We start from the raw sequence: 25,010 nt of genomic DNA, 5'->3' as shown, positions 1-25,010 counted from the left end.
CTTTATTTTTTGTGTGTGGTTTTTTTTTTTTTTTTTAATGTGTATAAGTGTTATGCCTGCATGTAAGTGCAATTGTGTCATGCAGTGCCTTAAGAGGACAGAAGAGGGCATCAGATCCCCTGAAACTGGAGTTATACAGAGTTGTTAGCCACCATGTGGGTGCTGGGATTAGAACCCAGGTTTTCTGCAAGAACAGGCAGTGCTCTTAACCATTGAGTCATCTCTCCAGCCCAAAAGAGTGTTTTTAAATTAAGCCTTAAGTATAAACAACCACTGGATCAAAGAAGAAATCACTTAGAAAATTAGAAAACAACTTTGAGACAAATGGGACTAAAAACAAAAGTTCAAAAACTTTTGAGATATATAGAAGGCAGTATTCAGAGGCAAATCTATACCTTAAAATACTTAAAAAGAAGGCGGCTCTCAAATCAGTGACCTAATTTTAAACCAGAGTCAAAGAATAAAATAAACCCAAAGTCAACAGAAGTACTAAAATAGTCAACTTGATAAAGACAGAAAACAGAATGGTGGGCATAATAGGGCCTGACTGTCTAATGGGGACAGTTTGGATTTGGAATACAGGGTGGCTAGACTCTGCCCAATGATATGCATGGATTAATGCCTGAACTATAATACTTAGATGGTGAAAATGAAGTTTTATATTATCTATCTATCTATCTATCTATCATCACAAAAATATATTTGAGAAGGATCACTTAAAAATTTTTCACAAGCCAGGCATGGTGGCACACACCTTTAATCCCAGCACTCGGGAGACAGAGGTAGGCAGATCTCTGTGAGAACAAGGCTACCCTGGTCTACATAGCAAGTTCCAGGCCAGCTGGAACTATAGGAATAGTTGTGTTGGTTTTTTTTTTTTCCAAAAAAAAAAAAAAAAACCCCAACAACAATTATCACAACGAGCCAGGTACAGTGGAGTTAGGTAGAGATAGGAGAATCAGGAGCTCAAGGTCATCCCTCAACTATGTATCAAATTAAAAACCAGCCCAGGCTACATGAGACCCTGTCTTAAAAAAGAAACAAAACAAAACAAAACAAAATACAACTATCACAGTGACATACTACTTCACCCCCATTATAGTTAACATAATAACAAGTATTGGTGAGCATGTGTAAAATCTGGATCCTTGATAGATTGCTGGTGAAATATATGCTGGTGTAGCTGCTGTGGAAAACTGGCAGTTCTTCAAGAAGTTAAACACAGGAACTGGGGAGATGGCTCAGTAGGTAAAATGCTTGTCATGTAAGCATCTGAGTTCAAATCTCCAGAAACCTCATAAAAAGCTTGGTGGAGAAGTGCATATCTGTAACGCTGATGTTCCTATAACAAGATGGGAAGAGAATGCCAGAAGCTAACAAGTCAGCTAGTCTACTGTAGCACAGTGGCAAACAACAAAGAAACCCTGCCTCAGGGTGGAAGGCAAAGATTCCCAAGATTGTTCTCTGACCTCTACCATAAACACACACAAAAATGTTAATAAATTAAAAATTGAGGTTTGGCTGTAGCTCAATAGTAGAGCACTCACCTAGCAACTATGAGACACTAGAGTCAATCTTCAGCATGCGTGCGCACACACACATACACACACAAACCCAAAGTTAAACACATTATTATAATACTATCCGGTAATTCCATTCCTAAAGATATTCAAAAGGGAATTAAAAAGTAAGTACTCCAACAGTCATTCCCAAATGTTTAGAGCATTATTATTCTCTGAATGGCCCAAAGATAGAGCTATAGCTTGGATAATCTCAAAAACATATGCTAAGAGAAGAAAAGTCACACATTGTATGACTATATAAAATTATATGTTCTTTCTTATAAAATGTTCAGACAGGCAAATCCATAGAGACAGAAAGTGGATGGGTAATTGTCAGGGAAAAAGAATGGGGAGTGGTTATCCAGTGAGGACGGGGTATTATTCTTGGGAAAAGAAGTTTTGAAACCAGAAAGTTGTGGTGGCTACACAGCTATAAACCCACAAAATACCACTGAACTGCACACATCAAAATGGCTGACTGTATGCTATCTGAATTTTGCTTCAATCAAAAATAAAAGCCTTAAGCTGGGCATGGTGGTACATGCCTTTAATCCCAGCACTTGGGAGGCAGCGGCAGAGGCAGAAGGATCTCTGTGAGTTTAAGGCCAGCCTGGTCTACCCGGTGAGTTCCAGGTCAACTGGGGCTGCAGGGAGACCCTGTCTCAAAAAGACCAAAAATTAAAAAAAATTTTTTTTTAAAAGCCTGGCTTGACACATATTGTGTGCTATAGTCTCAGTTACTTGGGACAGCTGATATCGGAGGATCATTTGAGTCCTGTAGTTCAAGGCCAGCCAGTGCAGCATTGCAAGACCTGGCCCTTTCTCCTATACTCTCTAAAATAATCAAGCCCTAAAATCAATCATATGCTTAAAAATAACTTTTCTAGGCTAAGAGATACTCTTATTCTTCTCAACTAGCCTCTAAGTTCCTATGAGACTAAAAGGTTTCTAGGAAGTATGTACAAATTCTCGCATCTCTCCAATATTTGAGAACAGCAGCACTGTCAGTAATCACCCATGCTGCGAGGCTGGGAGACTCTAAGATGCCTCCTTTATTCCTCACTCTCCCACAGCCAGTCAGTCTATATCCTTCCATCCTTCTCAGACCCAGCCTCTTCTCCCAAGCAAGCTTCCAACATCCAGCTCCAGTTACTCTTAATACACCTGAGCCACTATGGTAGTTCCCAGTCAATCTCTCCGATGCTACAAACTACAAGTCTCATCCACAAACCTACACTCTAAAGACTCCAGTGTCATCCCCCTTCCAGACCCTGCCTGCTTCTCCTACCTTGGCAGACACTCATCTCTCTTACATGAGTTCCACGTACTGGCTTCTTTCTTGTTCCCTCAACACACCAGCTTCTGCACTCCTGGAACTGCTCCCTGTGTCTCCCATCTTACATCCTCTCCCACCTTCACACAGCTCACTTCTGCTCATCCTCGAAAGTCATTTCCTCCAAATTTGAGCCAGATTCCTTTGTTACTAATTCTTCAGAGCCAAGTTCCTTTTCTATAAAGCAGATAGGTCAATTCAGACTTGCACATTCTAAATGTGTCCAGTTAATTCAAGTCTAGCTCCTCTATTAGACTGTAAGTGCCACAAATATGGAGACCTTATCTGTCATTCCCATTTTATCCCCACAGCCCAACAAAGCACCTAGTTTTAACACAAAGAAATTCTGTCAGGACATCTGTTGAGTGGGATAAGCTCCAAAGCCCATCTGATATTAGGAAAACAAAAAAGGCAAAGAAAATTAAATGTATTGAAATAACCAAATCCATCAAGGAATCATTTAAACAGCCCTGATAAGACCTCTGAGAATAAGAGATCCACTTCAAGCTTGCAGACTTACAGCACAGCCCGGTATGTGGGCCTTGGTCTGATTGCATTTCAGTCATTTTTCTGCAGTGTTTTCACACTGCTTCTGCATATGAGCAAAATGCAAAAATATATTGATTTTCTTTCCCTAGTTAGGTAATAAGCTAAAACCCCTTTAAAAAGAATCTCACAGGCATATGTTAGCTTTAGAGCTTAAATAAAGAAAAATTATGAAGACAGCTAATACATCTAGAAATTAAGATGGCAAATGTGGGTGATGTACAGTCTACAGGTGGAAGGAAGAGACTCAGGAAAAAAACACCAGACAAAGCAGCATAGCCAGTCTGAGGTAACATCCTCACTCCATTGCTGAGATTGTTTTCAAAAGCACTTACACCCCTAGGATAGAACCCCAGTCCTGGGACTGGAGAGATGGCTCAGCGATTAAGAACACTGACCACTCCTGCAGAGGACCCAGGATCGATTCCCAGCACCCACATGGTGGCTATGAACCCACCTTAACTCCAGTTCCAGGGGAATCCAAAGCCCTCTTCTGACCTCCGTGGCATTGCACAACATGGGTTCACTCACATACATGCAGGCAATACACTTATATACATAAAATAAAAATAATAAATAAAATATTAAAAAAAAAGAACCCCAGTCCCACATAGCCGTGCAAAAAGTTCTTACTTGTGGAAAAGATGTCCACAGGGCAGTTTCCTTGCAGCCTGCATTGAGTCCCAACAGATTGCACAGTCGTCATTATTGACAGCCAGCTCCTCTGGAGTTGCAACTGCAAACCTGTAAAACACATAAGAGGTCCAGCAGGAACCCATCACATACATATATGTATACCACATTATACACTTCACATTTATAATGGCACCATTACACAGCAGAATTGATCAGCGAAATAATAATAATAATAATAATAATAATGCCCCTAAAAGACCAAGTGAGAAAGAAGCACGGAAATTCTGCTGTAACAGTAGAGCCTTCAGGGTACATTTCCAGTCAAATCAGAGAAATAAGAGAGATCCAAACTATCTCCAAGAAGCAAAAAGGATACCCACTAACCCTGCACATTTAGGCTTCGGGTTACCCTCAGGGTGGCAAGTGCCTTCTTTAGTGAGTAAGCATGCACATAAACATGCATGCACTAAGCATAACTGAGATGAAACATAAATGGCAGAAGATCATAGACAACTTCCACTCAGTAACGATGACAGATAACAACACAGGAGTAAAAACCTAATATCTCATGGAACCCGCCCCGCCCCCCCACAGTTCCAGGAAGAAAGTTCTATTCATCTCGATTTTAGAGATAAGGTCACGATCATATAAAGTTAATAAACTGCCCCAAACCACCCTGCATCTAAGAGGGATTTGCACTGAAGCAGTCTGACACCTCAGCCTGTACTCTTCGCTGTCTCGTTACCAGTTTACAAAAGCAAGTTCTGTGGCTGCCTAAGAACTGCATTATTAAATGAACTAAAATGAAAGTTGTGCATGACATACACTTATAATGCCTGCAGCAGCAAGCTGAAGGAAGGTTATAGTTTAAAGCTGGCCTAGAGGATGAGTATAGTAGCGGTGAGGCTGATGTCAGCCTAAGCTATTCAGTGAGACCTTGTCTCAAAACTCCAAAACTCAAAGCAAAACAAAAAGAGCTAAAATGCACAAACTTAGGCAACATCTATTTGTGCTCACTTACCTGGCTTCCATATTCCCAACAACACGCAAATAGTTCTTATGCCGACGGATTCGACGCTGTACCTCATGGAACAGGTAACGAAGTTGCATAAAGATGACCAGGCTGGCCATAGATAACCAGATGTTGCCAAATAACTTAAAACAGAGAAGGAAAAAAAAAGGAGTAAAACATACAATAAAAACAAATGTGAGGGCTGGAGAGATAGCTCAGTGGCTAAAGTGCTTGCCATACAAGCATAAGGACCTGAGCTAACCTGAGTTAGGACCTTCTGTGCTCCTATAAAAAGCCAGGCATGGCCCTGTACATTTGTAACCTCAGAGCTGGGGGAATGGAGACAAGAGGACTCCGGAACTCATTGGTCAGTTTAGATAATCAGTGAGCTCCAGATTCAGTGAAGAAGTCCTATTTCAAAAAATAAAATGGGCTGGGGATGGAGAGATGGCTCCGCAGTTAAGAAGACTGGCTGCTCTTACAGAAGGTGCAGGTTCGGGTCCCAGCACCCACATGGTGGCTAACAGCCATCAGTAACTCTAGTTCCAGGGGATCCAATGCCCTTTTCTGGCCTCTGCAGGCATTGCACACATGGTATATTAAGATACATGTAGTCAAAACACTCATACACAGAAGATAAAAATAAATAAATAAAAATAATAGTAACTACGGTGGAGGATACCAGAAGACACCAGAGACTAACCTCTGACCTCCACAAACACATCCAAACACATACACAAAACATGTATATACACATATGTCACACAAGAATAGAAATGTGAATTTGGTAGTGATGGAAAGTTCATGTACAAGTTAAGGCTGGTGAAAGTAAAATGGGACAGTCTTTTGGTAAATAAGTGAATGCATTTATTTGATTACCCTAAACAATGTAAACAATGTAAACAATGGCTCTTCAGACTAGGCATCCCATTGCCAGCAACCTTTCCTGAGTAGCTAACCAGAAATTTAAAAGCTTAATTCAAAAAGTTGTCCATCCATACAAACTTTCTCACACACACACACGCATGCACGCATGCACATATGCACACTTTTTTTTTGAGGGGGCAAGTCTCCTGTACTCCAGGCTGGCCTCAATCTCACATGTAGCCAAGGATGGCCTCGATCTCCTAATCCTCCTGCTTCTTCTACTTCTCGAGTTCTGGAACTGCAGGCGTGCATCCTCACCCCAGGTACAGGGCTCAAACCCACAGCTTCGAGCATGCTAGGCAAACACTATCAACTGAGCTATATCTCCAACCCCAGCAATTACTAAAAAGCAAATATGGACATGAACAGGATGCCTAGCACAGGAATATATAGTTTATAATCTATATAAACACAAGCTATACTTACTGAAATAATTTATAATTATATTTTACTATCATATTTCTTTTTTTTTAATTTTTTTTTCATTTTATGTGTATGTGTGTATTGCCTGCATGTAGGTAAGTGCACCTGTGTCATGCAATGTCTGCAGGGGACAGAAGAGGCTGTCAGATCCCCTGGGACTGGAGTTGGACAGTTGTTAGCTGCCATGTGGGTGCTGGGATTTGAACCCATGTCTTCTGCAAGAATAACTAGTATTCTTAACCGCTGAGCCATCTCTCCAGCCCCTACTATCATATTTTCATATAAAGCAGGTTTGAATGTTAAATGTCTGAGTAAATAATATTTGTTGAGTAAAAAAAGCAGGATATGACTACTTATATACACTAATACATGACTTTTTAAAAAAGTTTTAAAATATCTTTTTTTTTTTTTTGAGGCAGGGTTTCCCTGTAGCCCCAGCTGTCCTGGAACTCACTATGTAGATCAGGCTGGCCTTGAACTCAGAGATCTGCCTGCCTCTGCCTCCCAAGTGCTGGGATTAAAGGCGTGTGCCACCACGCCCGGCTTAAAATATCTTAAAAACAATTGAATAAATTCTAAATAGTCGGTTACAGGGTATGGATAATTAAACCACAGTATATCTAAGTGATAAATGTTTTACCCTGAAAGTATTAGAATAGCTCAGAAGAACTGCTGCTAGCATAGAAAATGTTCATAGTAGTTTAAAAAATTGGCAGGGAATATAGTTCAGAGTACTTGCCTACCATACATGAGGCCCTGAGTTTGATACCCAGCACTGTATAAACAAACAAGCAAGCAAACACAGACTATGTCCAAAATATAACCTTAATTTATGAATTCAAGAATTCATAAATTCAACAAAGCAGTTGAGAGGTCAGCGAGATAGCTCAGCAGGTAAAGGCACTTGCCCCCAAGCCTCATGACCTGAGCTCCATACCTAAGACACCACGGTGGAAGAACAGAACTAACTCACAAGTTGTCCTCTGACCTCCACATACACACTATGGCATGTATGTACGTATAAACACATACACACACACACACACACACAATCAATCAATCAATAAACAAATGTAGTAATTTTTTTTTTTTGGTCTTATTGAGACAGAGTCTCCATGTAGCTCCAGCTGGCCTGCAACTCACTATGTAGACCAGGCTGGCCTTGAATTCACAGAGATCCCCTGCCTCTGCCTCCCAAGTGCTGGGATTAAAGGCATACACCGCCATACCTGGTGTAATAAAGTTTTGTGGGGTTTTTTGTTTGTTTGTTTGTTTGTTTTTGTCTTTTTGAGACAGGGTCTCCCTTTAGCCTCAGCTGGCCTGGAATTCGCTATGTAGACCAGGCTGGCCTCGAACTCACAGAAATCCACCTACCTCTGCCTCCCAAGTGCTGGGATTAAAGGCATGTACCACCACACCCAGCTTATAAAGTATTTTTAAAAAAATAAAATAAAATTGGGGCTGGAAGATGGCTCAGTGGTTAAGAGTACTGATTGCTCTTGCAGAGGACCCAGGTTCGATTCCCAGCACCCATATGGCAGCTAACAGCTGTCTGTAACTCCAGTTCTAGATGATCCGACTCCCTCTTCTGTCCTCTGCATGCACTGCATGACATGGGTACATTTACAAATATACAGGCAAAACACTCATATGCATAAAATAAAAATAATATTTTTAAAAATAAAAACAGCTAAATATAACAAAACACTAGTTTTCTTTGTTTTCAAAGTTACTTTCAAAAAGTACATTTACAAATATGCTCTAACCCAAAAATTTATAAGTGCTCCTTTGACAGGTTTATAAACAAACTGCCCATGACTACATTGAATCTCACCATTGTCAAGACTTCTTAAATGCTCACCAGTCAAGGAAATTTACATGTTTTTCTACTGGTGCTGAGATCAAACCCAGGGCCTTGTCAATGCTAGGCGAGTGCTTTACCTAAGCTGTATCCCTAGCCAATCACTGGTTTTTGAGACAAAGTCTTAGTATATATAACCCAGATTCACCTTGAACATGATTCTTCTCCTGCCTTTACCTCACAAGTGCTGGAATTACAGGTGGGTGACACCCTATTTCAACATCAATTTCTAACACACATATTTAAGGCAGTAGATACTAAGCAAAAGAACTTTGTTTTTATTTACAAAGTTGGAAAAACATAAATCCATAAGTAGCAAACAAAGCCGGAATTCTCATTACCACTAGAAAATAACTGCTAAATACGAAGGGCCACAAAAACGATAGGGAAAGGTATCCGTTATTTGTGCTAAAACAATGCTCTAATTGACTTGGTTGGCAGAGTTAACTAACTCTCTTAGTACAGGAATCACCTCCTGAACTGGGCACCAACCAAAGGAGTTCCACAATACTGTTTTACGTTTAGTGGTCAAAAGATGAAGGCTGCCCAGCTACATTCATGTTGTAGTCTTTTAAGAGATTCATCCATATATACTTGAAATACATTGTTTCTTAATGCATAGACCAGGGTTCCTGCCTCTGAAAGTCTCAGCCTTCTGTCAGAGCTTGTTCTGAGGGAACTTACCAGCATGTGAATGTGGTGCATGAGGTCCAGGGACAAAAGAGTAAGCTCCATGACAAAATCGGTGTAATAGACATAGGTCCCCTTTCCTTCCCAGGTTCCTTCATGGTTGAGGTCCCAGAGGTGAATTATATATCTGCAACACAGATAGAAAAAGAGAAACACATCTTAACTTACCATTACAACTAAATTTAGTTTACACATGCTATAGTTCAGTCATATTTTTATATATTTTGCACTGTTACATCTTAGAGTCGGCTAAGTAAGTAAATACCAATCATCTCTCTCCAAAATTTACAAAATCTACTCACCGTAAAATCACATGAGCTGTCCTCACTGTCACAAGAAGAGACTGTAAAAGAGAAATACTTCTTAATCTAATTAAAAAACAGATTTCTACAAAACAAAAACAAACAAAAAAGATGAAGAGCAGACTGCTCAAGTTTGGCCCCATTTACTTCCTCCACCTCAAATTTCCATGGAATATTTTCACAACCTAGGAGCCCAGTTTTGGTTGAGCCTTTCCCAGTTAATAAGTGATAGCCAACCATACCTGTCCACTCCCTAAGAACACCTTTTACAATGTTGAGGTTCATCCTAATCATTTAACAATCACTTCTATTTGACAGAATATTAAGTCCCCACAATTCACTACCTAAAAGGGTGTGTGACTACATAGTGACACTGTGACACCAAGTCTACTCCACGTGCTACTGTCCTCCAAGGAAGGGCAGCTCTGGACTGAAGCTTTGTGTACACCTTCATTACCAGAAGAAAATAAAGAGAATCAAAACTCAAACAAGCCTCTCAAAGTATTTCTTTAATACTGAAATTGATCTTAAAGAAAATTTCCTCAAGTCACACATGATAGCACACACCAATAATCTTCAGCACAGGAAGATCAGGAGTTCAAGGCCAATGTTTGTTACATGACATCCCATTTCAAAAAAAAAAGAAAGAAAAAAGAAAAAAATTCTTCCTCTTAATTTATCAGGATAGAATTGTTTTATGCATGAGAGCAAACTTTCATTTATAAATGAAAAATATTTTACATGAAATAAAAGCATTATAAATAAAAGCATCTACAGTATAAATCATCTTAAAAGAATAAATAATAAAGAGCTGAAATAAAGTACGTCTGCTATTTATGACCAAATAGGCCTAATGCTTTGTTTACTTTGAGACAGGGTCATGCTGCATCACCCAGGTTGGCCTTAAAGTCAACTCATCTCGATCCTATCTTAGCCTCCTGGATGTTAAAATTGTATGCATGTGCCGCCATGCCCAGCTAATCAGTCTAATTTAAATGTGTTTACTTTTAGGTATATTTTGCAAAGACTGGTTTAATATTAACTGAAAGTTAGATAACCAAAAAAAAAAAAAAGGCAAACGAGTATTATTCAAATAATACTTTGTAATAAAACATACTGAAAGCAAACTAATATCAGTCCAGCTTTAAACAGATCTTTTTAAAAAAAATTATTTTTATTTTATGTGTATAAGTGTGTTGCCTGCATGTATGTAAGTGCAGCCGTGTCATGCAAAGCCTATGGAGGTCAGAAGAAGACACTGGATCCCCTGGAACTGGAGTTACAGATCGTTGTTAGCTACCATGTGGGTGCTAGAATTCAAGCCTGGGTCGTCTGCAAAAGCAGCCAGTGCTCTTAACCACTGAGCAATCTCTCCAGCCCCTTAAACAGACCCTTTGAAGAGGGAACACACTTTACTAGAAACTTTCATATGCACATATTTAATTAGGATTGCAAGTATTTTCATTAAGTACTTAAATACCCCTTTTCCACTTTTTTCGGCACTACAATAGTGTGCTCTGAAATAAATACTAGTAGGCAAAAATAAAATTTATCCTTTTGCTAAAAAAATTCCTAAATAGTAGTTCACATTTAACTTTTATCAATAGTAAATAACCAGCTTCAGTATATCTACTACAGTGGTCCCTTATCAGAAGGAGATATGTTCTGAGACCCAGTAGACACTTAAAACCAGAGTTAGTACAAACATTATATATACTGTTTTCCTATATACCCTGCAGCATTACCATATAATACTATACGTAGCCTGTCCTTCCATGTTCTATACCTGGTGCCTTTGCTCACTCTTCTTGCACACTGTGGTCATTATTAAGTAGTGATAGGTGATAGGTGATGTGATAGTGGTAATTGTCAGCTTAACAGCATCTGGAAGCTCCTGGAGAGGGCCTCTAAGCATGCCTGTGGGGATTATCTTTACTGAGGTAGGAAGACACACCCACCTACTGTGGCAGTATTCCCTGCCTGGGATGTGCAAACATCCAATGTCAATTGCATTGAAAAAGAATTTTTCTATATGAAACTGTGTATTTTAATAATGAAATGGAGATCTTTTTAAAGGTTAAAACATCATTTAATTTATGTCTTATAGGGTTTATACTGAGTACAATATTGTATAACTGTAATAATTCAACTGTAAACCTAAAAATTTACAGCCAAATTTGAAAGAGATGCATCCTACCTCAGGAAAACGTTATTGAATATGTCAATTGTGTTGTAAAAAATAAATAAATAAATAAACAAGAAAAATAAATTAAAAAAAAAAAATAAATAAGGGGAACTGAGCAGTACACGCATTCATTGCTCTCTGCATTCTGAGTACAGATGCAATGTGACCAGCCAGCTTCCTGTTGCTGTCACCATGCCTTCCCTGCCTGCTGCCTGACTTCCCTGCCATAACGGACTGTATACGTCTGGTGGCGCACGCCTTTAATCCCAGCACTCTGGAGGCAGAGGCAGGCGGATCTCTGTGAGTTCGAGGCCAGCCTGGTCCACATAGCGAGTTCCAGGCCAGCTGGGGCTTATAGGGAGACCCTGTCTCAAAAACACTAAAAAAAAAAAAAAAAAAAGTTTAAATATTTATTATGTAAATTATTAATTTAGATTAAAAAAGCATATATATTTCATTAATTTTCACCATCCATTATTTATTATGTCTTATGTGGAGTACACTTCTTAACTTTGGAGTCAGAGGACTTGGACTGGCCACTTAACACTCTGGAACCTCAAACGATTTCCTTCACTCCCTATGCCTCAGGGTCCTCCATCTCTCCCATAAGCAGAGGTGATAAAATAGGTCAATACATGTAAAATGATTCCTGTGAGGTTGTAGCCCAATGGTAGAAGACTAACCCACAATGTACAATAACCTAGGTTTAATCCCTAGCACTGAAAAAAAAAGTTCCTAGAACAATCCCTGGTATACGGCAACTTCTATATGATTTCTTCATGCTCACATGTGAGAGCACATTGCGTGTGCGTGTGCCTGTGTGCCTGTGTGAGACTATATGTGATGTATATGCACATGGAGGCAGAAAAAGACATCAGGTGTTCTGTCTATCACTTTCTACCTTATTCCCCTAACACAAAGTCTCTGAGCCTGGAGCTAGGCTGGTGGCCAGAAAGTCCAGTGAGCCTCCTGCCTCTGTCCCCCCCATAGCACTAAGGTTACAGGTATGTACACAAAGCCATAGCCAGCTTTTACATCAATTCTTGGATTCAAACTCAAGTCCTGCTTGTGCAGCAAACATTCTTACCTGCGACGCTGTCTCCCTAGCCTCCTAATTTTTGAGAAAAACAATTATTTTTTAATAGGTTTCAAGACTGTATAAAACACCTTATACAAAAGCATTCAGCACCAGTACCCAACAAAAACAGGAACACAATAAATGCCTATTAAAGTAGAAAACCAGGTATCTCTGGTCTCCTCAAAAATGTATAGAAATCAAATCAGAGTCAGCCCATGTCCAGCACCTTACCTCTGCAGCCATGAAAGCCAAGGTGTGCATGCCATGGGTGTAGCCTGTGACACAGCAGACAACTGCCAATCCACAGCAGGAAAGCAGCATAGCAATCAACAGAGACAGGACTCGCCCATGGCTGCTCATCGGTGTGGTGGGAGAAAAGGAAAGCTGAAAAGGACAAAACAGAAAGGTGGTTAACTCATTCCTCCAACATGGCACAGGCCTCAGAACCCAAGCTTGGTATCTGTGCTTGGGGCACTGCACTAAACACAGGAAAGCATATAGCCTAAGTTCTGCCATGACCTGATGTATGCACTGCTGAGATTTACAGACCCTTACCATGTAGTTCACCAACACAGTATGCTACATTGTCACCTCCTATTCTCCTGTTATCTTCTGGGTAAAGACAGGCACAAAGCTTTGGAGTGTGTTCAACTGAGGCAGCACTGCAACCTGTCTACCTTGGGCCCATGAGACTGGTGCAAGAGCACTAATGAGGGATGGCTCACCTGCACAGCTCGGACCTAAGTCACAAGCAGATCTTATATCCACACAGGAAGCTGAGAGAGCTAATTCAATGTTGGCCACAAAGGAAATAGCACATAGGCTATAATGTCACACACTATGAGCTAGAAAGAAGCCCTCCCTAGAGAGCAGCCCTCCCTCAGCTGCAGCAGAAGTTCCTCAAGGAACTGAAAAGGACAGCTGGCCAGGAAGCTGCCCAAAGCATGCCCTCTATGGCCCATGTGTGACTGAGCAAGGAAAGAGCTTGGTGGAAAAACTCACATATTCAAATCGGTCTTTGCACAGCTGAACCATCAAATGCAGAAAAACAAGCCCAGCAAACCAGAGGCACCACATCACCACCTCTTCCACGGTCTGGACATTCAGCACACCAAAAATGAAAATGAACTTGTAGAAAATAAAATTCCAAAACTTGTCTTTGAGATGCTAAAAAGAAAAAAAATGTTTATAAAGATGAGTACCATCACATCTAGTCCATTTAAGAGAAGTTAACGTAACAAAAGCAAGCTTCTACAGAACGCTGTACTTGGTTTGAATACTTGTTCACAAGAAAACAGAAAGCAAAGAAAATGTTTATCCTCTAAAGAATAGACCTGAGATATCCTCAAAGCAATCTGTGAGCTGTGGATCGCAATCCTGGAACACCATGAGACTTTAGCCATATAACAGTGCTGAAAAGTCTAGCATCTACTGTACTAAGAAATAAAATCATTTTTTGTTTTATATGCACAGTAGAAATGACCAGTATGGGTTATTAGTATTATTTTTAATACTTCTGCTCTGTGAATTCCTAACAGCAGAAAAGATCAGATTTTAAAATGATCAAGAAATTAAAAAGTACAGGTAGGGAGACAATAGGAAACTGCCTGCCAAGCATGAAGACCCGAGTTTGAATCCTAGCACCTATGGAAAATTCACCTGTCTGCAAACCCAGCACTGGGGAGCAGAAACAGGCAGATCCCTGTAGCTCATCAGCCAACTAACCTAACTAAATGGAAGTGCTCCAGATTCACTAAGATCCTACCTCAAAAACTAAGGTAGAGAGCAATTGAGAAAGACTTCCAAAGTCTACCTTTGGTTTCCACATACATGGACATACAATGAACATACACCCACATATACATGTATGTACCACATACACAAATAAAGATAAAAAGACTACTTGCTAATACATAATCAATAAAATATAAAAGGAACAAGAAAAAAAAATATTTTTTTGGTCTTTTTGAGACAGGGTCTCCCTGTAGCCCCAGGTGTCCTGGAACTCACTATGTAGACTCACCTGCCTCTGCCTCCGAGCGCTGGTATTAAAGGCGTGCACCACCACGCCCGTCAAGAAAAATTTTTAAATGATGTCTTACACTGAGTAAGACTTGGGAGGCCGGCCTGGGCTACATGAGACAGTGTCTCAAAAAACCAAAACCAAAACTAAACTGAATCAAAATAAGATTAAGAAGAAAGCCATGCTCATAACCTTTTATCTTTTTTCTTCCTCCAATGTGCAAATATTTTCATTTGTGGACACTACTTTCTCTCTTCAATCATTGTGAGAATTTTACCAATGCCAGTAAATATTCTCTAGGTATTGCCAGCATACCATTTTAAAGGCTACAGATAGACACAAGCTGTTTCCCCTATTCACAGAACATTAGACTTTCAGTTTAAGAAAATCTTTATTATCCTGGGGCAGAAGGAAAGGCAAAGGGACAAATATGTAAGTTCTAGCGCATCAGATATTAAAATACTTCATTATCCAGCTATCTATGGAGCCAGGAGGAACTGGGTGAAGAGGATGCTTTTATTTATGATTTTAAGACCTATAAACACTTTACAAATTAAAAATAAAGTTTTTGTGTGGTTGGGTACTGCCTGTGAATTGGAAGGCAGAGCCAGGAGGATCCTGAGTTTGAGGCCAACAGGACCATAGCTCAATGAAAAGAATTGCTCTGAGAGTTTATAAACATTGGACTCGGCTTTACATCTTGTGTTCAGAGAACAAAATTAACTGGGAAACATAAGAGAATATTTCCTATTCTACCCACCAAAAATGAGACCCCCAGCAGCAACAATGCTCCTGCTGCCCTTGTGCAATGTGTACAGCTAGTAAGGCCTGACAGAAAGAACTAGGAATCCTTAGCAAATGTCCGCTTTCAGACCTGGGATAGAGAAAGCAGAACTTGGGAAATACTCTACCCTGGTTTTGAATCCTGGCACTTCCAGGAGGATTGTACAACAGTGGGATCCTCAACAGTCCATGCTTCAGCCTCCCCATCTATAAAATGTGTCTTAGTAGAATAGTCTATGTCTCACAGAATTGGTGGATTAAACAAGCTAACATATGTAAAGTGCTTTTAAACTTTCCATAACAGGAATAAATATTTTAAATACTCAGTTTTAAAAAAATATTTTATTTATTATTTTTTTAAATGTGTATGAGTATATCGCCAATATGTGTTTAAGTGCGCCCATGTTGGGCAATGCCAACGAAGGTCAGAAGAGGGAGCTGGATTCACCTGGAACTAGAGTTATGGATGGTTGTCAGCCACCAAGTGGGTGCTGGGAATCCTCTGCAAGAGCAGTCGGTACTCTTAACTGCTGAGCCATCTCCCCAGTCCCTTAAATATTCTTTTAAAAACAAAAACTCTTGGGGACTGGATAGATGGCTCAGCAGTTAAGAGCACTAGCTGTTCTTGCAGAAGACCCAGGTTCGGTTCCCAGAACCCACATGGCAGCTAACAACTGTTCGTAACTCCAGTTTCAGGGGATCTGACGCCCTCTTCTGTCCTCCGTGGGGACTGCACAACACAGGTGCACTTGCATACATGCACACAACACACTCATACACATAAAATAAAAATAAAGCAAAAAACAAAACAGAACAACAAAAAAAACCTCTCATTGCTCTTAGCCTCTACTGAACATCTGAATATTTGCTCCATTTTACGTATTTCATGTCTTTGCCTCTAGCATTACTCTATTACTTGAACTCTTAAGCACCCGTGGAGTAAACCTCCATCAATCCTTTAGAGTTTTCACTTAATATAGTTCTTTTTAAAAATTTATTTTGGGGCCGGGTGTGGTGGCCCATGCCTTTAATCCCAGCACTTGGGAGGCAGAGGCAAGCGGATCTCTGTGAGTTCAAGGCCAGCCTGGTCTACATAGTGAGTTCCAGGACAGCTGGAGCTACAGGGAGACCCTGTCTCAAAAAAACAAAAAAAAAAAATTATTTTTATTTTATGCCTCTGAGTGTTAAGGCCTGCACATATGTAAGTGTACCTGTGTTGTGCAGGGCCCACAGAGGACAGAAGACGGCATCAGATTCCCTTGAACTGGAGTTGTAAACAGTTGTTAGCTGCCATGTAGGTACTGGGATTCAAACCCAGGTCTTCTGCAAAAGCGGTCAGTGCTCTTAGCCGCTGAGACATCTTTCCAGCCCCTCAAAATAGTTCTTAATAGGGGCTAGAGAGATGGCTCAGCGGTTAAGAACACTGGTTATTCTTACAGAAGACCCGGGTTTGAATCCCAGAACCCACATGGCAGCGAACAACTGTAACTCCAGTTCCAGGGGATCTGACCGCCTTTTCTGTCCTCTGTGGGCACTGCATAATACGAGTGCACTTACCTACATGCAGGCAATACACACATACACATAAAATAAAAATAATAAATAATATTTTTTAAAGTTCTTAATAAATGCTACTAGATGGTATTAATCATAAAATAAGCCAGCACAGAACAGCATAAAAGATGTGTTCTATACAAAAAAGGGTAGAGTTGGAGAATAGCAAAAATCTCAAACTGCTCCAAGGTAATGTTTTCTGTAAATTTTGACCTGATAGCAAACATGTTAAGGAAAATGAAATATTTAAAGTCCACTGGTACCACAGTAATTAGATGGCTTGCCACTAGTCAGACCAATTTCTGCTCCTATTTCAGGCTGGCAAGTTTCAGGCCAGCAGGGCTCCATAGTGAGACCCTATTTCAAAAACAAAAAATCATGGGGAAATAGGTATAAAGGACAATATGGGACAACTTGGCTATACTGAATACAAACAACTAAAGAAAATATGTTATCAAGGCTAAATTTTCTCATTTTATTACTGTTCTATGGCTATTCAAGAAATGTCCTTGCCCTTGGGAAACACAACCTGCATCAAGTATCTGGGGGTAAAGTTGTATGAGGTTCACTACTTAATCTCAAATGGATTAGAAAAAAAAACTTATATAAGTAAAAAATGGACATGAGGGCTGGAGAGATGGTTCAGTGGATAAGAGTACTTGCTGTAAAAGCAAGAGGACCCAAGTTCAAATCCCACCACCCACATAAAAAACCAGGAATGGCCTCTAATACCTTTAACCCCAATATTGGGAGGCAGAGATGCAAAGTTCCTGGGATCTTGGTGGCCACTCAGCTAGTCTAGCCAAAACCACAAGCTTCCAGTTTAGTAAGAGATGCTGTCTCAAAAAATAAGATGGAGAAGAGAGGAAGATGCCCCAAGTTCTACTGGTACACTGAGTATGGACACACACACATATACACATGCATACACAAACACACACAAAATAAAAAAAAAAAAAACAGAGTGGGGGCTGGAGAGATGACTCAGTAGTTAAGAACACTGACTGTTCTTGCAGAAGACCCGGGTTCAAATCCCAGCCACCCACATGGCAGCTAACAGCTGTCCGTAACTCCAGTTCCAGTGGATCCAACAGCCTCTTCTGTCTTCCACGGGCATTGCACGACACGGGTGCACTTACCCACATGCAGGCAATACACACATACACATTAAATAAATAAATAAATAAATAAATAAATAAATAGAATATTTTTAAAAAACCAGAGTGATATGAAAGCCAGGAGAAAACTATCAACTGGTAAATATGGACCAAGGGCATATAGGAGTTCTTTGCAGTATTTGTAGAACTTTTCCATAAGCTTAAAATTATACCAAATATAAAAATGGGCCTTTTAAAAATCTATTTACAAGAACCTATTCACTGGACTTACCTGTCTTTCACTCACTCGAAGAGGGCCAAACACAATGCACTGGATAAGCTTAGCCACCAACATCAAAACACAGCAAGCAGTATTTACCAGAACCTGTGCACAAATCAAAGAAAGGAATTTTAGTTCCCCTTCATAAAAAAACAACTGTGGCTTAGCGTTTCCTGTAAGGGATTTGGCCATCATTTCCAATGGCAGAGCCTTTCTGGTCTTCTATCAGTGCACATCTGGAACTACTTGAAACTAAGCAGAGATGGGAAGTGGAGAAGAGAGACACCATCTTCACAGCCAGCTGAGCCAGATCCTTGTCCCAGTGGGCACCCTCCAGCAGGCCACCCTCTCTTCAGAACTGACTGAACACTACAGAAACTGTATGTACCAAGCCTGGCGTGATGGGACACACGTGTAATTCACACACGTGGAAGGCAAGAAAGTCCAGGCTAGACATTGTTCTCAATAAATAACCACACACACACACACACACACACACACACACACACACACACACATTGTACCTTATAAATTACAGGTACAGCACTCCTACATGAACATTTGGATAGGTTTTTTTTCAGTTTTTTTTTTAATTTAATGCATTTCCCACAAGTCCAGACTCCCTCCCCCATCCATGCCTCCCTCCCACTGAACCCTATGCACTCTGCCACACATGCTGAGTCCTATTCATTCAGGTGTTTGTACCCAAATGTCCTTTAGTGTAAATGCATCCACTGGCATCTAGTCAGCCCATCCCGGGGTCGTATGAAAGTCATACTCTCCCTCACCCAGTAGCAATCAGTTTCAAATAGTTCTCAATCTAGTGCTGGCCCACCACCTATTTCTCACCTCCCCTTTGGGTCCTTTTTTAATTGAGCTGACATGGGTCCCACACTTGATGACGCCACTGCTGCCACAGACTCCTATGAGCAAGCCTCCAGTGATCCACCTCGCTGTGTTCATGAACCAGCCCTGGCTCTTACAATCTTTTCGCCTCCTCTTCTGCAAAGGTCCCTGAGCTGTGGGTGGGTAAAGTTCTATACAGGAGTCCCATCCTACAGGCTACAGTCTCTTTATTCACCAAAATTTGGCCAGCTGTGGCCTTCTGTGTGCATCACATTCTGATGTACATGGAAGCCTCGCTGGTAAGAGTTGAGCAGTACACTGGCCCTCTCTCTACCCCTTATTCTGTTATGTTCCATGAACCTTCGTTGTAGAGACTCAACTACAGATGTGCCATCTAGTACTGGGCATCTCCCAGGTGTATGTTCTCTGTGCCTGACCAGATGTAAAATCCAGGACTATAAAACAGAGATTGACACCAACTCAGTGATAGTGGGCTACTTTAATACCCCACTTTCTTCAACAGGCAGGTCAACTGGACAAAGAATAAACAGAGAGACATCTGAATTAAATGACATACCACATGAAATGGACCTAACAGACATACAGAATATTCCACCCAGCCACCAAGAATACTTTCTACTCAGCAGCTCATGCAAGTAATTCTAAAATTGACCACATTCTGGGGCACAAAACAAATACAAAAAAATTGAAATAATCCCATGCCTTCTATCAGACCACAATAAAGCTTATAATCAAAAGCAAAAAAAGCTCTAGTAAATACACGAACTCACAGAGATTAAACAACACACTCCTGTATCATGAATGAATCAAAAAAGAAATTAAGAAAAAATATAAGAAAAAGTATTCCTGGAACAAAATGGAAACGAGAACACAACACAACAAAACCTCTGAGACACCCTAAAAGCAGTCCTAAGAGAGAAGTTTATAGCTCTTAGTGCCTACATTAAAGAAATCAGAAAGAACACAGGTAAAGGACTTGACAGTACAACTTAAGACTCTGGAGAGGCAAGAACAAACCAATCCCAAACCTAGGAAATAAGAAGAAAAAACAAAACTCAGAGCAGAAATTAATTAATGACATGGAAACAAAGAAAAAAAATTACAAAAAAAAATTAATGAATCCAAGAACTGGTCCTTTGAAAGACAAAACAAGATAGACCCTTAGCCCAGTTAACCAAAAGAAAGAAAGAGCAAATCCAAATCAACAAAATCAGAGACAAAAGGGGAAACATCACAACAGACACCAAAAAAAATCCAAAACATTGTAAGGGAATACTTTAAAAATTTATACTGCATTAAATTTGAAAATCTAAAAGAAACGGATTAACTCCTAAAAGCATGGCCACCACCAAAGTTAAACCAAGAGGGTATCAACAGCCTAAACAGACCCATAACAAATAAGGAATTGAAACTGTAATATAAAACCTCCTGACTGAAAAAAGCTTCTTATTTTTTTGAGAGAGGGTCTCCCTGTATCCCCAGCTGGCCTGGAGCTCACTACATAGACCAGGCTGGCCTGTCTCTCACAGAGATCTGAGCACTTGTATAGCTTTAAGAGAACTGTCCTAGAAGTCATCATGATCAATAAGATCCAGAACCCGAATATCCTGCCCTGACAAATGACCAGGTAGGGATAGTAGCGGGCTGAGAAATGAAGAGCTACTCTGGGACCACAATGGGAAACTTTTCTTTCTTAAAATAATGGAGATGGATTTTTAAAAAATATTTTATTATTATTTTATGTGTATGAGTGTATTGCCTGCATGTATGTGAGTGCACCCGTGCCGTGCAATGCCGCAGAGGTCAAAAGAGGGCTTCAGATTCCCCTGGAACTGAAGTTAAGGAAGGTTCGTAGCCACCATGTGGATGCTGGGAATTGACCCAGGTCCTCTGCAAGAGCAGTCAGTGTTCTTAACCACTGACCCATCTCTCCAGCCCCAGGAGATGGATACCTAAACAGCAAATGGGTAAGTCATAAGTCATTCTTCCTTCCCCCATTTTGTTTTTGTTGTTTTAAGATAGGCAAGGGGGAGGAGGGGGAGGATGGAGGAGGAAGAGGGGGAAACGGGAAGAGGAAAGAGGAGGAGGAGGAGGGAAGAGGGTGAGGAGCAGGAAGAGGAGGCAGAGGAGGAGAAGGAACAGAGGAGAAGGCAAAGAAGGAGGTAGAAGAAGAAGGAAGGAGGAAGGGGGAAAGTAGGTGGAGGGAGGGAGGAGGAGGAAGGAGGATGAAGAAGACAAGGTGGTAGAGAAGGAGGCAGAGGAGGAGGGAGGAAAAGGAGGAAGAAGTCAGAGGAAGGAGGGGACGAGGAGGAAGGGGAGGAGGAGAAAAGAGGAGGAAGAGGAAACAGGAGGAGGAGGAAGAAAAAGAGGAAGGAGAGGAGGAAGAGGAGGAGGAGGAAGGGGAGGAGGAGGAAGAGGAAACAGGTGGAGGAGGAAAGAGGTGGAGGAGGGAGGAAGAGGAAGGAGAGGAGGCCAACTCTCAAGGTTCTCCGTATCTCACACCACATGCTCCTCTGGTAGAACACATAATGGCAGCCCTGATTCATTATAGAAAGACTAAATTATGTTTAGTTCTAGTCTGTTGCTTAATGGAACCAGGAAATATGTAATATATTTCTAAAGAATGAAAACAAAAATAGTTCCACTGAAAAAAGAAAACTGTTTTGGTACTTAAATCCTTTAACAGGGAAAGGGGTAGTTCACCAAAAATACTACAGCCTTTGTCATTCTGTGTGGGAGCCCTGCTCAGAGCATCTCAGAGGACTGAGACTGCTGGACGTCACTCAAGGCTCACTTCCCTTGTACTTTGCCAGTGGGAATCTCAACTATATAAATTAGGAAAAATGTATGAACACAAAACCACAACCTTCATGCCTCATCCCCCTTGCCCAGACAAACAGGGTTTTTATTTAAAATCAACTAAATATTCCTATAGTTTAATTGCAACACATTTTTAAAAAAGATTGTTTCTGGGGCTAGAGAGATGGCTCTGTAGTTAAGAACACTGGCTGCTTTTTCAGAGGACCTGGGTTCAGTTCCCAGCACCCACATGGTGGTTAACAACTGTCCTTAACTTCAGTTCCAGGGGACCTGACACCCTTTTCTGGCCTCTGTTGAAACTGCATGCATGAATGCACTTACATACATGCAGGCAAAACACTCATACACATAAAAATAATAATTTTAAAAAAATTCTTCCTGATTTACATATAGTCTTATGAGTTTTAAAAAGCAAATGCAACATATTTATTAAGTCCTCAAGGCATGGAGGAATTCAGAGCTTTAAAAAATTTGAAGAGAAAGCAAATATATAAACATTTCTCTATCGAAAACAGTACTCTTGCATATCCTGAGTCACAAAACAAAAATTAGTTTTCAGTTAAGCTTGTTTTAAGTTAAAAAATTATTAAAAGTTTGAGGGTCTGGAGAGATGGCTCATGAGTTAGGAGCTCTTTCTTTTCTTCCAGAGATACAAGTTTGATTCCTAACACCCACATCAGGCAGCTTACAACCTCCTGTAATTCCAGTCCAAGGGATCTGATACCTTCTTTTGGCTTCTGTGGGCATTCACACACATGTGGTATACCCACACACAGACACACACAGACACATGAATGAAAAAAATTTCTTTAAAAAAAATTTCTTTAATTTACACCCTCCACCTGCTAGGCAGAGTTGGGGAGGCGGGATTAATTATCCAATGCCTCTGAATGGGGCTCAAGGAGCACCCATTTTGACCAAGTAGGTACTAGATGGTAAGCACACACCAGGAGGGTCTGGGCAGCCACCATACAACCAAAATAACCACGTTAAACCCCAGAGGAGATGGAAAAACAGCATGAAGCTCCATTGAGAAATTCAACAGATGGGAAGAAATTATTAAACTTGCATAAGACATGAAGAAAAGGAGAATTGCTTAAAAATTAGTTCTCAGAAAAATCAACAGGCTTTAAAAGGTCATGTTTTATTAAGAGGTATTAACTTTGGAACTGAACATGAGTTTTGCAAGAAACTTTTACAAAAAAATGAAATAAAATAAACAACAGTAGCAGTTGTTCTGTCAATACAATAGTGGTTCCTTCTGAAAGGCTTGTGCATATCATATACATAAGAATATATGGGGGGGGGGCTGGAGAGATGGCTCAGTGGTTCAGAACACTGGTTGTTCATGCAGAAGAGCCGGGTTTTGCATTGCAGGACACAGGTGCATTTACCTACATGCAGGCAATACACGCATAAACAAAAAATAAAAATATTTTTTTAAAAAAGAATGTATCATACCCTACACTACAATCTTCACATTGGCAAAAACATTCCATATAATTTCAAGTTGTTTGTCTGCTAACTCAAATGCTCAAACGGATTTGAGATTAAACAAGAGATATGAACTGAATTCCTTCTCCCATCTTCGGTACCGGAACAGTTCATCTTTATACAGAAATAGAGAAACGGGAACTTCACCCTTCACTGCCTTCTATCAAACCCTTTACGGAGGGACCAGGAGACTTAATCCTCCGCAGCCCACGGAATTCACAAATCCCACTGCTTCCGGATGAAGCACAGTGGGAGTAATTATAACAAATGAGCCGCGTATTGTTCTCTAAACTTGGAATATTAACCCCTCAGTCATTTACAGCCTACTCTCAGCACCGAATGAGAACGTGCAGGTGGAGACAAGATCCCAGACGCCAGAGTAAATCCAGGTGAAAGGCTTGAAATCCCCGGGGAACTCTTCTGATCACTGAAGGTTACAGAAGTGGCATTCAAGTATAAGGTAAGAGTACAATTTTTTTCAGATCTGCTCAACTTGCAATGATCCAATAAACGAAACCAGTACTTGTGCCATGTGAGCGTACCTTATCTCGCTCAGGCAGACAAACTGGAAACCCTGTTTTAAAACGAATAGCTAAAAGGACAAATTGAGTTAAAATGAGGCGCTGCCTCTTTCAGACATCAAGGGAAGAGTCATGAATCATGAGGTAAAAGCAGCAAAAAAAGAACGCAGCTGGTTTGCCACAGAGTGCAGCCCATGACTGAACAGCGACATGAAAAAGTTGTTCTATGAGGGGCCGTGACTGCCTCAGCACACTGAAATGCGTAAAAATTCGCCCAAACTCAACATCTGAATTGTCCCCTCGACCCTCTCTTCTCCGTCGGAAAATCGCCCACCGCATCCGAGCGCTTGACTCAAGTTCCCCGGCTCCTCAGGGCCCCGGCCACGACCCGGCTATCCTAGAGCCTGTCGAGCGACTGCGCTTCTGAGAGGGCCTCCCCCGCCCTTCCCTGGCACCGGGAACCGGTCCCGCGTCCCCGTCCCCGGCCGCACAGCTCGGCATGGAGCCCCCACGCACCGTGCGACCCAGGCCTCCTCGGCCTCCTGCGGCGCCTCGACCCCCCCCAGCCCAAGCCCGGCCACACCCCCTCCCCGTCTCCCCCGCCCGGATAATGGGTGACATGGCGGGCCCGCGGCCCGCCCCCGCGGCCTTGCTCACCCACACGAAGAGGCTGTCGGACAGCAAGTACTGGGCCATGTCGCCGGCCCGGGGTACGCCGGCGGCTAGGCGCGCGGGTGAGAGCGCCTCGGGCTGCAGTGGGGACGTTAACGGCTCCGGCTCGCGCGGCCCGGCTTCCGGCTGGCTGAGGGCGCGGTAGGCGCTGACGAAGGTGCCTAGCAAGGCCAGGCCGCTGAAGCCCGTGTAGGTGCGGAGGCTGGGCCAGGGGAAACGCTCCAGGAAGAGCAGAGGCATGGCGGCGGCGGCGGCGGCGGCCTCTGGGCCCTGGGGCTCCCCGCACTGCGGCCGGGCGCCTGAGGCGGCCTCGCGAACGGCGCCCACGGGCTCTGGCGTCGCTG

General features: G+C 41.5%; 1 protein-coding gene across 1 annotated transcript in view; it reads right to left on the bottom strand.

Moving 5' to 3' along the window:
- The window catches only part of Amfr (autocrine motility factor receptor), a 51,756-nt gene extending 26,752 nt beyond the window's left edge, over positions 1-25,004 (bottom strand). Inside the window, exons 1-8 of the mRNA XM_008852749.1 lie at positions 24,652-25,004; positions 18,305-18,397; positions 13,558-13,722; positions 12,787-12,939; positions 9,293-9,333; positions 8,985-9,117; positions 5,099-5,232; positions 4,075-4,185 (exon numbers count right to left, since the gene is read on the bottom strand). Coding sequence (XP_008850971.1) covers positions 4,075-4,185; positions 5,099-5,232; positions 8,985-9,117; positions 9,293-9,333; positions 12,787-12,939; positions 13,558-13,722; positions 18,305-18,397; positions 24,652-24,906 — 1,085 coding nt within the window. The 5' untranslated portion in view covers positions 24,907-25,004. The remainder of the gene's footprint in view (positions 1-4,074; positions 4,186-5,098; positions 5,233-8,984; positions 9,118-9,292; positions 9,334-12,786; positions 12,940-13,557; positions 13,723-18,304; positions 18,398-24,651) is intronic.
- Between the last annotated feature and the right edge of the window lie 6 nt (positions 25,005-25,010).

The sequence above is a fragment of the Nannospalax galili genome, unplaced genomic scaffold, assembly GCF_000622305.1.
Source record: "Nannospalax galili isolate Female #2095 unplaced genomic scaffold, S.galili_v1.0 scaffold1007, whole genome shotgun sequence".
NCBI classification, from domain to species: Eukaryota; Metazoa; Chordata; class Mammalia; order Rodentia; family Spalacidae; genus Nannospalax; species Nannospalax galili.
This window is presented reverse-complemented; position numbering and strand designations above follow the sequence as displayed.